The following is a 12,361-nucleotide window of genomic DNA, read 5'->3' as shown; positions in this document are numbered from 1 at the left end:
ATTCTACAGCTGACATTTACCTCAGAACATGTGAGATAAATGTTGTTAAAAAGGTAAATAATACTGCCACCATCATGCTTTACTCTGGGTATTCAATTAAATTCTGTTTCATTTGTGTATTGTTTTTAACTATGGACATTGTTACAAAGCAGCTTTACAGAAATATATCAATTTTGAATCTAAATTTTAAATTTAGGAACTTAAAGGTTTATCCCTAATGAGCAAGCCAGAGGCGACAGTTGCAAGTAAAAACTACCTGAGACGATATGAAGAAAACCATGAGAGGAACCAGACTCAAACGGGAACCCATCGTCATTTGGGTGACAACAAATCGTGCAATTATAAAGTAATCCCTTGTATAAATGTGTACTACATGGTCAAAAAATGCAGTTGTGTAAACCGGAGATGCATTATAGTTTTCACATGAAGTCTGCTTTGTTGATATCAACTGTTCACTGATGGAGATTTGACTACAAAACTGTTCGTGGCAATTGCAGTCCTAAAGCTATCATAGCAATTGTAGTACTAACCAATCATAGCAAAACTGTTCATACCAGTTGCAGTCCAAAGCCATTTTCTTGGTTCCTAAGTGGTACTATCTTCAGTAATCTCATTGATCTTTAGGCTGTCCATGTGGGGCCATCCTCAGCAACAGTGAGTGATTTCCAAGTGATGAGAACTCAACCAGTAGAGCATCAGGATGGATCTGACTTGTATGGAGAGCAGAATGGGTCAGGATCGAAACATCCCAGAATTGTCTGGTTTTAAATGTATAGTCTGAATTTTTTGCCTGATATTTTCAATTTCTGTCATCACGGGTACATATTGGTGTGCACGTTTCTCTGGGGGTCTTAATCCTAGTTAGTTTGTTACAGTATTAAATAAGCATCTAGGATTATTTTTGTTATATTCTATTAGGGTGGAGAGATGCATTAATCTAGCAGCATAAGAAATGTTCTCTAGTTCAGGAGGCTGTCCTTCCATGCTGTTTGACATACTACCAGTTCAGTTTGAAGCCATTTATCTTTTAATTTTCAAGCGGTCTGTTTTACGCTGCGTGTGTGATCATTATACCAGGGTGCTAGCTTTTTCTCTCTAATTATTTTTCTTTTAAGTGGAGCTACGTTATCTAGCATGTAGTAGTAGGTTGACTATAAGCATTCAGTAGCCTGTTCATATTCTGTGGGATCAGGCAGTGAGCCAAAAATAGTTTATTGGATGTAAGAGATTTAATATTTGACAGTCCTAACTTCAGATTAAAGTTGTTGCCAACAGTGTTGGCTGTGCATTCGGTATGATTTCATTTTATGTTAATTAGGTTCATGTTAATTTACTAAAACTTTGAGTATTTCCCCATTTTTGTTTAGCTCTGGGAACAGACACAGTCTCAGTGTAGTGGAACCTAAGTGCAACTAGCAGAAGATTGGAGGTTGGTTAAGCCTGCTTGTCTGCTCCCTGGCCTTGGCTCTGGTTTGTCACCGGTTAATTTGGCCTTTTCTGAGACTGTGCTATGCTAAAAGAAATGAGAGCAGCACTTTCCCACCCTAATTGGCCAGCTTTGCCCTCAGAACTATGCCAATTATCTATAAAGCCCACGTTGTTTTCGGAGCACCACCTCGACATCCAGCAGTTCAGTGACCATAACCTGCTGTAAGCTACATCGCCATACCGCATTGGAATGGGGCCAGAGCATACTACACAGAAAGTTAAATATTTAATAAAGAGTATAAAACAGAAATGTCAACCTGAGAAGAGCTCTAATCAGCTAATTAACTTAAAACATTCTTCCATCTGTTGACAAGCTTTATGGAGATGCGGATTTCCTTTTCCAGCAGGACTTGGCACCTGCCCACAGTGCCAAAACTACTTGTAACTGGTTTGCTGAACATGGTATTACTGTGCTTGATTGCCAATCAACTCGCCTGACCTGAACCCCATAGAGAATCTATGAGAGACACCAGACCCAACAATGCAGACGAGCTGAAGGCCGCTATCAAAGCAGCCTGGGCTTCCATAACACCTCAGCAGTGCCACAGGCTGATTGCCTCCTCCATGCCACGCCGCATTGATGCAGTAATTCGTGCAAAAGGAGCCCCGACCAAGTATTGAGTGCATAAATTAACATACTTTTCAGAAGGTACACATTTCTGTATTATAAATTCTTTATTTTATTATTTTGAGATACTGGATGTTTGATTTCCATGAGCTGTAAGCCGTAATCATCAAGATTAAAACAAAAAAAAAAAGGCTTGAAATATTTCACTTTGTGTAATGAATCTAGAATATATGAAAGTTACACTTTTTGACTAAAATTACAGAAAAAAAAAGAACTTTTCCATGATATTCTCATTTCTTGAGATGCACCTATACTTTTGAACATGAGATTGAATGTGATTCATTCTGAACACAGCCACATACCCAATTATAAAAAGGTCTGTACACTTATGCAACCAGGTCATTGTAACTTTTTTTTTCTCCCTAAAATATTTGTTTTTCACTTAATTTTTTATATGTTGTAGTTTCACATTGAGGGTGGAAAATGTTCTGAAATGATTTATCTGATTTAATGATTTAGTTTCTTTTTTTTTTTCATCCCAAAGACCTGCCGTTTTAACAGGGGTGTGTAGACTTTGTATTTTTTGTATATAACATTGTAGACTTTATTGGTAAATTCTTTTTATTTGTCAGTAATGTATTTTTTTTTTTTTTTTTTGACATTTGCTAGATTAGTAGATATAAATGTAGATGTAGGCGAGGCATCTTTCAGTGGAATTGGAGTGGAGTCTTTATATGCAGTTGTCTGCATATATTTCCAATGCTTCTTTTCAGCATGGACATATAGATACATTTATTTATACTTCTGTGGTTTTCGGAACGGAAGTAACACAATGAGTAAACATGCCCCATGCCGTGCACGGGTCAACTAATCAGTAATGAGATTCGTTGACAAGTTTCATAATGGATTAGTTGTTGCAGCTCTTCACTACACATTAGTGCCAACCACTCCTACAGGTCAGCTATTTACACATTTTATTTGTTTGTACAGTAATATGTATCAGACACCTCAATTTCATTCTCATCACACCATTCAGGCTCTAAAGCTCATCCAGGCCAATCTCCTTTAATTTCATAAATGAATAGTTATAAGCAGTTAACTGAAATCTATTCTGTATATATTCTCAATAAAATGTACACTCCTTCTTTGGTGCCATATTATGCACTTTGTTGCTGAAGAAAGTAGGAGCCATGCTAAATATCCCCAGTACTGTGCAATAGTCTTAGGCACATGCAAAGACATGCTATGCAGATGCCTTCAAACATAATGAAATTAAATGTTTCTACATTTATAAAAAAAAAATACTATAAAGAGTAGTAAATGGAAATAAATGAAAGTCGATATTTAGTGTGTCGACCATTTGCTTTAAAAAAAAAATGTATTAGTAGTCTCAGGTACAATTTGTACGGTTTTATAAGGAAATCAGCTGTATGTTTTATTGAGCATCTTGCTGAACCAGCCACAGTTCTTCTGGAGACTTTAACTGTCGCACTTGCTTCTTATTTTTGCAGCAAAACCCAGCAACCTTCATTGTGTTTTTGGTCTGAAACGTGGTCTCTTAGATAATATATAAACAAGACTCCTTTCTAAGATTTCACATAGAGTTGTTGGTCTGGTTATTCAGTTCTTGTTCTATGGATTTCAGGCCTGCTCTATGTGCCATAGAGCCAATGACAAAGGGGATTCCCACTATCCAGGTGCCAAGGCAGGGGTGCCAACAGAGACGTGGACACTTGTAGACTAGGAACAGCCTGCAGTGTAGCCATACTTCTGTAACACAGCTGTTGATGCTGGTCCACAGCAAAGAAACTCATGCTGATGTAGAAACACGAGACCATAAAAAAACTGAGCAGACCACAGTGCCAGCCTTCCACCGGGAACTATGTATATAGGAGGAAGCCATATTCTAAAGGGAAAACTGCAGCAAAGCATCAGGTCTGAGACCACTATGTCTAAAGTGAAGATGACTGTGGGTGTCTTCTTGGTCCTCCAGTGGTCCAGTGCAGCCAATCTATTGGTCAGGAAGCCCAGGATAGCCAGAAGGAGATAACGCCAAGGCAGAACAGTGAAGTGGTAGTCTTCAGGCACCAGGAAACTGCTTTTACAGAGTAGAGAGGAGGAAGTGAAAAAAGTGGTGACATGGTGAATTTCCTGTTTCACATTTCTTTTACATGTAAAAGAGCAATGTCAGTGACTCCAGTATATATTTATACATCATTTCAAGCTTTAAGTATAATATTATCAATCATATCCATGTTTAGATTCCTGTGGCCTTAATGGTCTAATTCTACAGATTTCACTCATTTTTATATAAAATAGTTAGCCATGGTTTAAGTACTTTGTGGCCACAATCTTGAGAAATACCATTAATGACCTTGATGTATGAATTCTTGGCTACAATTCCCAACCTCAATCCTGACAGCAGAATCTGTCACTATCTTCAAAAAACAGCTAAAGACCCACCTCTTCCGTGAACGCTTAACTAACCCCTAACTTGCCGACCCCCTCAATAAAAAAAATCTTGTATTGTAGCACTACTTGTATTGTTCTCCACTTGATATATCGCTTTGCTTGTATCTCCTCATTTGTAAGTCGCTTTGGAATATAGCGCCTGCTAAATGAATAAATGTGAAATAAATATAAATAACCACCATGACATTTCACTTGCTCAATGGTTGACTCTATTGACTTTAGACATATTTGTAAATTATGAAGCTCCATGCAGTAGACGTTTGCGATTCCTATGTTCTAACACACTCTGCTTGTAAAGCCCTGATAATTACCTGATGATTTGAATCGGGTGTATTAGGATACAGCAAGAACGTAAAAACGTAGATGCTTGGGGTTTTAGAATTGCAGGGTTACAGCAGTGTGGCAGTGTTATTATAATAAAACACAGATCTAAAAAAACACCAATTTAGACAGGTTAGTAAATAAATTGGTGCTAGTCGGAACCTATATACTACCTGAATAGAAGTGTGTCTCATCACACATCGTAATCACATAAAGATTAAGATCATTACAGTAGTGTTTCTAAAGATTTGTTTAGTTTGTTGCTTCGTCTTAGTTATATACAGTAAACAATAGTGAAGAATAATATCATACCTTTTATTCCAGACTGTCCGGTTGATTCTAGTGCATTTTGTTGCTTTACCAAGGGCTGATCTACAGTACTGGCTTTGTTTCCTTGCTGGTTTCCTCTTGCCTTCTGATGCAGCATTTGCGTTCGGTTTATTGGCTTATGCACGGATGTTTTATGAGAAGAACAAGGCTGATACATCTCTGAGCTCATCCTTTGATTAGTTCACATGTTGCTTTTATCACACTAAACTCTGAGTGTTTATGTCCTCCACAATCGTATTATTCTGTCAGTGAACGGTGCCCTATTTGTAACCCTTATTTATGTTCTATTTTCAGCTGCTGTGTTTGGTCATAGTGAATTGTACTGGGGCGGGGGAGCAATTTTCTTCAAAGATGTTGTTTGAGTGTTTCGGTTCAAAACAGTAAAGTTAGTTGGTTGGCTGTTTTTTTCTTCTAACTTCAGTCAGAGAGAAACACGGGGTTGTAAAATCAGGGAGGATCCACGAAACCAATTAAAACAAATATTGGAAACATTGTTTATGTGGTCAGTCGTACACATTCTTCTTTTGCAATTTTTCATGTACTTTGAAAGATAATGCTCATTTAGTATAACAATAACACATTTCAGAGCTGCTGGTTAATAAAAGAACTAGAGTGGAATAGCCATTGTCCAGGTCAGTCATGTGTTCGGATGATTGGTATGAATGGCAGTCTTTCGTTACAGCGTGCTGGTGTCGCTTTGTGTAGGCTGCTCCCTTTGGTTTCTTCCCTTTTCATAGCTGGAGCTGCTGAAGCCACCAGAAGTCTTCAGGCAGGAGTTTTTGCACAGCATCTTCAGTACCGCTTTGCGCACTGAGCCACACAGCAGAAAGTACATGACTGGATCCAGGCAGCTGTTAAATGCAGACAGTAGCAGAGATAACTCGTTGACCTTGTCCACTAACTGAATCCACTCACAAGAAACGTCTGTGATCTGTGAGTAGATGTAGAAGATCCTCACCAAGTGATAGGGTACAAAGCACAAGCTGAAGAGAAAGAGGACAAAGAAGGACTTCCGAGCGGTTCTGACATACTTGGCCGCATTTGGAAAGTCTGGCCTCTCCTCAGAGACCTGAAGCAGCCCCATTGCTATCTTCCCATAAGAGGTTACCAGAATGCCATAGACCACCCAGAAAAGAATCACAACAACAATGTTCATGTAGGCCTTCCATTTGGCATTGAGCAGGTGTTTGTACTGGAAACACATATTAGGTATTGTACGATCTCCACCCGTGGCAATCATAGGTATTATGCTGACAGTAGCCACTACCCAGAGGAGACAACATGTGAGAAAGCTCTGCTTTCTGCTGAGGAACCTCCGCCTGTCAGAGACCCCCTGCAGTTTAACATAGCGATCTATACTAATAAGCCCCAGCAGAAAAATGCTTAAATACATGTTCATGTAGAAAACATTGCCCACTACCCTGCAGAGCACAGGATGTAAGCTCCAGATGTCATGGTTGGCATGGTAAGCCACACGGAAGGGCAGGCAGATCATGAGGACCAAATCCGCCAAAGCCAGGTTAATGAGGAAAACGCGTACTGAATTCTTCTTGGAGTGTAGTCGCAGGAACACCCAGAGGGCTAGCAGGTTGCCAACTAAGCCAAACAGGAAGATGAGCAAGTAGAAGACTGCCAACGGGACCCGGAGACTGCCATCATTCAAGCTGAAATTGCCACACTTTCTAGTTAGATGGTCTTGTTTTTGTATTTCAGCATTAGTGTAGATAATACGGGAGATATTGTTGAAATCGTGCTCTGCCATTACGCCCGTAATCAGTTTAGGCCTTTAAAAGAAAAGCAGAGTGTTAGTGCTTATATAATGTTGCTCAATGTAACAAAATTACTATTTGTTTCATTCTTAACAAGCAGTTTCACTCAGCATCAACTCCAGAGAAAAATAGACACGTATGCTTGAGAACAACACCAAGTACACTTTATAACAAATAATCAATATCGATATGCAAAACCAGGAAAAAAAACCAATTCATAAATATTTGGAAGTTCTAAATCCAATACAAACACCAGTCAGAGTAGACGAATTAAAAATCTATTACTGCCATGAGTCCAAATTATTTTAGTTTCATGCCAAGTTACTTACTGTTAGATTGTTTTTCTTTCTGGAAACCATCAGATTTGCTGTTCCACAATCTCAGGAATGTTCTGTTCTATAGGGTTAATTGCAAAATTGTAAATTGTTTTCTCTGCTTCCCTTTACAATTTGCACAAAATTCTAATCATTCTCCTCCGGAGCCACTGGTTAAATCATGCAGACCAACACTTGTGTGATAAACTGCAGATGCTGTTTTTTTTAAGACTAGAAAGGGGAAGCCTGAACCACAGTTTTTTGAAGACCACAGCAGTAAGACACTGTGTCGTCAGTTTGGTTATCTGGTTGTTCTATACCTCCATAGCAAAAATGTTCATACCCATTAGGCATATTATGTGTAATTTGAATCTTGGATGATAATGGCTTGGGGAGGATTGTTAATAAACTTACGAAAAGCTGTATAAGATAATTTTGCTTTTGAAAAAAGCCTCTTTTTTTGTTCTTTCTTTTTTTACCCCAAATAATCAAAAAATAATAATTTAACTGCTCACAGAATTTGGATTTTGGATGTGAACGTACAAAACTTGAGTTGCAGTAGGCATTATTAGGGTTCCTTTAGTCTATGTGGAAAAATAATGCGGTTTGTCTGGGTTTTTTTTTCTCTCCTTCCTGCAGCCTCACTGTGTATTGCTGGCATCAAAGGAGAACTCTGCTCCCGTGAAGCTGGGTGGCTTTGGAGTTGCTATACAACTCGGAGAGTCAGGATTAGTGGCTGGAGGTAAGCAATGTCCGCATGTGTACTGCTCTGTACATGCAATAGGTATCAGGCGCGATTTATTTATGTTGCAAGTTAATCTTGCAAAAGTCTTCCTGTTCTGCAACATAGGAAATAAGTCTTCCTGTTGTGCTATATACCAGTGTGTGTGTGGTGGGGGGGGTTTGTGTGTGTGTGAGAGAGACATCCTAGTCTGAGCACTTCTACTTTTTCTGTAGCTTAACCACTATAACATGAGTTCTAGGAACACAGCAGATCCTCTATTATCATGCAGATCAGCTCACAGGGGTTTCTCTGCTATTAGGAAGACATCTGTTGTCATTTTCTCAGAAGCAAGAACTGTAACCCAGGCAGATGTGTTGCCAGTAGTACAAAGGTTCCTGAGGTTGCTTTGAATCATCCTCTCTGTGTTGCCAGTAAAGTAAAGGTTCATGATGTTGCTTTGAATCCTCCTCCCACATCTAATATATAAAACAGTTCAAACCTGATAACATCCATACACTTACCCTCATCTACATAAACATATCTATACATATTACAGCATACATCAGCATTTCGAAAAAAGAGCTTTCTGTCGATTTAACAGGCATTATCAGTTTCATCCTTAAACCCAAAACCCATCCGTGTCTCTGTGTCTGATATTTGCATACTTTGTGTACGTACATTCACTGACCACTTTATTAGGATCAGTTGAAGATTGAAAAAAGACCAGGCGATGTTACCCAATCAGCCATAGTGGAAGCAGTGCAGTGTATAAAATCATGCATATATAAAATCAAGCTAAGAGCTTGAGTTAATGTTCACATCAACCATCAGAATGGGGGAAAATAAGCTCTCAGTGATACCCAAAACTAGATGGTTGAAGATTTGAAAAACATTGCATGGTCTTTTTACAATTCTCAGCTGCCCAGTTTCCTCTCCGTGGCTGAGAGAATTGGAACCCAGTGTGGTCTTCTGCTGTTGTAGCCCATTGGTCTCAAAAGTTCAATGTGTCGTGCAAGCTGATCTGATCTACCGCAAACCATGGTTTTAAAGTGTGTTCAGCTTGAAGCAGTCTGGCCATTCTGCTCTGACCTCTCTCATCAACAAGGTGTCTTTGCCTTCAGAATTGCTGTACACTGGATATTTTACAATACATACGATAATGCCAGGAGATGAGCATTTTTTGAAATACTCAAAGCAGTCTGATGCCTCAGTCAAAGTCATTGACATCATATGTTTTTCCCCTTCTTGATGTTTGATGTGATGCGCTCTTGAACAGTATCTACATGATTTTCTGTATTGCTGCCACATGATTAGCTGATTAGGTCATTGCATAGATGAACAGGTATACTAGTGTTCCTATTAAAGTGGTCAGTGAGTGTATAATAATGTGTATTCCGCAGGCCGAGTAGGCACCCCTCATTTCATGGCTCCTGAGGTGGTGAAGAGAGAGCCGTATGGGAAGCCAGTGGATGTGTGGGGCTGTGGAGTCATCCTCTTCATCCTGCTAAGCGGCTGCCTGCCCTTCTATGGCACTAAAGAGCGCCTGTTTGAGGCCATTATCAAAGGCAAATACAAGGTATTAGTTTAATTAGGTGATGCTCTTCAAAGTAAAACCAAGGCTATGCATAAGCACTATTGAATTATCAGTGGCAGAGACTTGAGTTTAAACTCTTGAAGACGTCATATCGGCTAGCTCATGTGCAAGTCTAGCTCAGAAAGTCAAGGAGTTTGAAAATCTATGTGTTTTGCGCACTAGAGCAGGAATGAAAGAATTGGCAATAAGGAAAATCAGTGTGCAATCAATGGGAAATGCAGTCCCGTGCTTTTGCTTGTCAGTAGTATCACTCAAGCATGTTTGAAGAAAAATGAAAATTCAATGACTGTCAAAATTAATGGGTTTCTCTGAGAAGATGCATGAAAAAAATATCAGTATGAAATGTAGTTTTGTGCTTTGGGTCAATTGAAATGGAAAATGGATGGCTCTAGCTGGAATATTTACGGAAAATCAAAACGGTTGGCTCATGCTTATGGCTGCAGATCCGTGGCAAAAATCCAAGCGGTTTATTGATGCTCTCACACTCTTCATGTGTCGTTTTGTTTAATTTGATAGTTTTCGATTAATACCCTTGCGACATATTAACATTATATGCCGTCAAATATGGAAATACAGGTATATTTAACCGTGTTCTACCAGTTTACTAGCTAGCCTTTTAATTCTTGGGATGTGTTCTCTTGACGAGTGTTCATGAAGAACGTGTAACTTCGCTAACGCTTCGTCACAGTGTCAGACAGCCAATCAGAGCTGATTTCCGACTGACTCGTGGGTCAGTGATGGAGTGAGAGACGCTTTACCGGATGAAAAGTGTACAAATATTTATGGTTCATTATGAAAATGTGGTGAGATCAATTGTGGTGGGCTACCGCAGTCTAGGTAATTAATGAGAAACACTGCGGCTATGTAATTGAGTACACACATAAGAAACGCAGGTTGAAGACTTGGAGACTTGACCCTCACTAGTAGTAAATACAAAATCTAAAAACTTTCCAGAAGTGATGAGAGCAGTAAAAAAATCAAAATTATGCTCTGATAAGTAGTATATTAAAATATTTGCCCTATTTCAGTGTACACTGGAAAAAGGCTACCTGTCAAAAGATGCATTCACTGTGTGCATATGTGTAAAGATTATAAATGAAAAACAGTACAACACAGTGTTCGTTCACTTCTTAGACATCATTCTCATCATTCTTTTTGTGTGCTGCATTGTGTGCTGCAACCCCCTCTTCAGATGAACCCACGACAGTGGACTCACATCTCAGAGAGTGCTAAAGACTTGGTGCGACGCATGCTGATGCTGGATCCTGCTGAGAGGATCACTGTGTACGAGGCCCTCAATCACCCGTGGCTCAAGGTACCCGAGACTTGACCCTCACTAGTAGCTTCCTTGTGGTGAGAGGCTTTGTGGTTAGTTAGTTACAGTTGCATTTATATTTTTAGAAGCGTGGTCATTTTAAGGAAATCAGCACAGCTCTGTTCTGTCATCTCCTCGTCTTCTGTAAAGAAATGGAATGCCCTGTGTGTGTGTGTGTGTGTGTGTGTGTGTGTGTTTTTCAGGAGAGAGACCGCTACGCCTACAAAATCCACCTGCCTGAGACGGTGGAACAGCTGAGGAAGTTCAATGCACGGAGAAAGCTCAAAGTAAAGCTCACTCTTAGCACTAGCACTATATAAGTACAGCCTGACACTGACACTGTAAAGTCTACATTTTAATGTAAGACAGAGTTCATATTCTCGTCTTCTCGTGTTCAGGGTGCTGTGTTAGCAGCAGTGTCCAGCCACAAGTTCAGCTCGTTCTATGGTGACCCACCTGAGGAGCTGCCAGACTTCTCTGAAGATCCCACGTCATCTGGTACTCATCTACCAAGACACTGTGTACTGTGCTTTGTTTCAGCAAGACTGATAAACCCCATTATGCACTGGAAGCAGTTTAGCAACAGCACTGATATTCTTTTGCGTCTTCAAGATGGCAGTATTTATTTACAGGTTCATTACAGAGCAGAGCGCATCAACACGTAAACGTTATTTATTGAAAGATTTCAGTAGCACTGGACTAACATTGAGAGACAAACAAACGACGTAAAAGCTCCAGTTTAATGTGTGTTCAAGCTTGTTATTTGGCATCATGTGCTTGAAACGCATCTCTCTTTCTTTCTTTTTTTTTTCCTCCTGAATGTCTTCTACTGAGCATCCTCCAAACTTTGTTGTAAATGTAATGTTTGTGTTTGTCCAATGCTGGCCTTCCTCAAGGACTGCTAGCAGCAGAAAGTAGGTATTTTTATCTGACCTGTCCTGTCATTTGTAATGTGTGTGCAATTTGTAGAATGTAATCAAGTTCCTAAGTTACTTTTCCTCCTTCGTCAGAGCTATAATTCTGTATGTGTTTGTGATGTCTGTGAGAAATAATGTCAAAGCATGTTATTGAGTGTTGAATCTGATTTACCGTATTATGTTTCTGAGATTATGATTTTCTCATTGTACATCTTACAAGTATACATTGTTGGGAAAATCACACTTTTGCTTGTGTGTGTCTGTGAGTAGGGGCTGTATCACAGGTACTGGATAGCTTGGAGGAGATCCATGCACTAACAGATTGCAGTGAGAAAGACTTGGACTTTCTACACAGTGTCTTCCAGGACCAGCATCTCCACACACTACTTGATGTGAGTCATGTCCTACAGATACCTAGACAAATACACACAAACACATGACTCATGCTGATTTTAGTAGGTCAAATAGTAGCTCAGATGTCATAGCCTTTTGATTTAATAGGGTTCCAGCCATAGCTGCTTTGCATTTAGTGTAGACAGTCTACTCAGT

The 12,361-nt window shown here is 39.5% G+C and overlaps 2 protein-coding genes across 9 annotated transcripts in view; one reads left to right on the top strand and one right to left on the bottom strand.

The window, feature by feature from the left end:
• Window positions 1–12,361, top strand: part of caska (calcium/calmodulin-dependent serine protein kinase a) — a 177,515-nt gene that overhangs the window by 128,126 nt on the left and 37,028 nt on the right. For 5 of the 8 annotated variants that reach the window (XM_053680986.1, XM_053680984.1, XM_053680985.1 and 2 more), the window contains exons 6-11: window positions 7,902–8,004; window positions 9,387–9,562; window positions 10,773–10,895; window positions 11,099–11,182; window positions 11,294–11,393; window positions 12,080–12,204. In XM_053680986.1, the coding sequence (XP_053536961.1) occupies window positions 7,902–8,004; window positions 9,387–9,562; window positions 10,773–10,895; window positions 11,099–11,182; window positions 11,294–11,393; window positions 12,080–12,204 (711 nt within the window). The remainder of the gene's footprint in view (window positions 1–7,901; window positions 8,005–9,386; window positions 9,563–10,772; window positions 10,896–11,098; window positions 11,183–11,293; window positions 11,394–12,079; window positions 12,205–12,361) is intronic. The other 3 variants (XM_047156098.2, XM_017469539.3, XM_047156092.2) reach the window with 1 other exon arrangement.
• gpr34b (G protein-coupled receptor 34b) lies at window positions 4,024–7,461 on the bottom strand. Its single transcript, XM_017469551.3, has 3 exons — window positions 7,278–7,461; window positions 5,162–6,963; window positions 4,024–4,151 (listed from the first exon to the last, which is right to left on the bottom strand). The coding sequence occupies exon 2, from the start codon at window positions 6,939–6,941 to the stop codon at window positions 5,856–5,858; it is 1,086 nt and encodes a 361-aa protein (XP_017325040.1). The 5' UTR covers window positions 6,942–6,963; window positions 7,278–7,461; the 3' UTR covers window positions 4,024–4,151; window positions 5,162–5,855.

Source organism: Ictalurus punctatus, chromosome 6, assembly GCF_001660625.3.
Source record: "Ictalurus punctatus breed USDA103 chromosome 6, Coco_2.0, whole genome shotgun sequence".
NCBI lineage: Eukaryota > Metazoa > Chordata > Actinopteri > Siluriformes > Ictaluridae > Ictalurus > Ictalurus punctatus.
This window is presented reverse-complemented; position numbering and strand designations above follow the sequence as displayed.

Excerpts from the sequence above, each read along its gene's own strand:
- gpr34b (XM_017469551.3), bottom strand. The coding sequence starts at position 6,941 with ATGGCAGAGCACGATTTCAACAATATCTCCCGTATTATCTACACTAAT.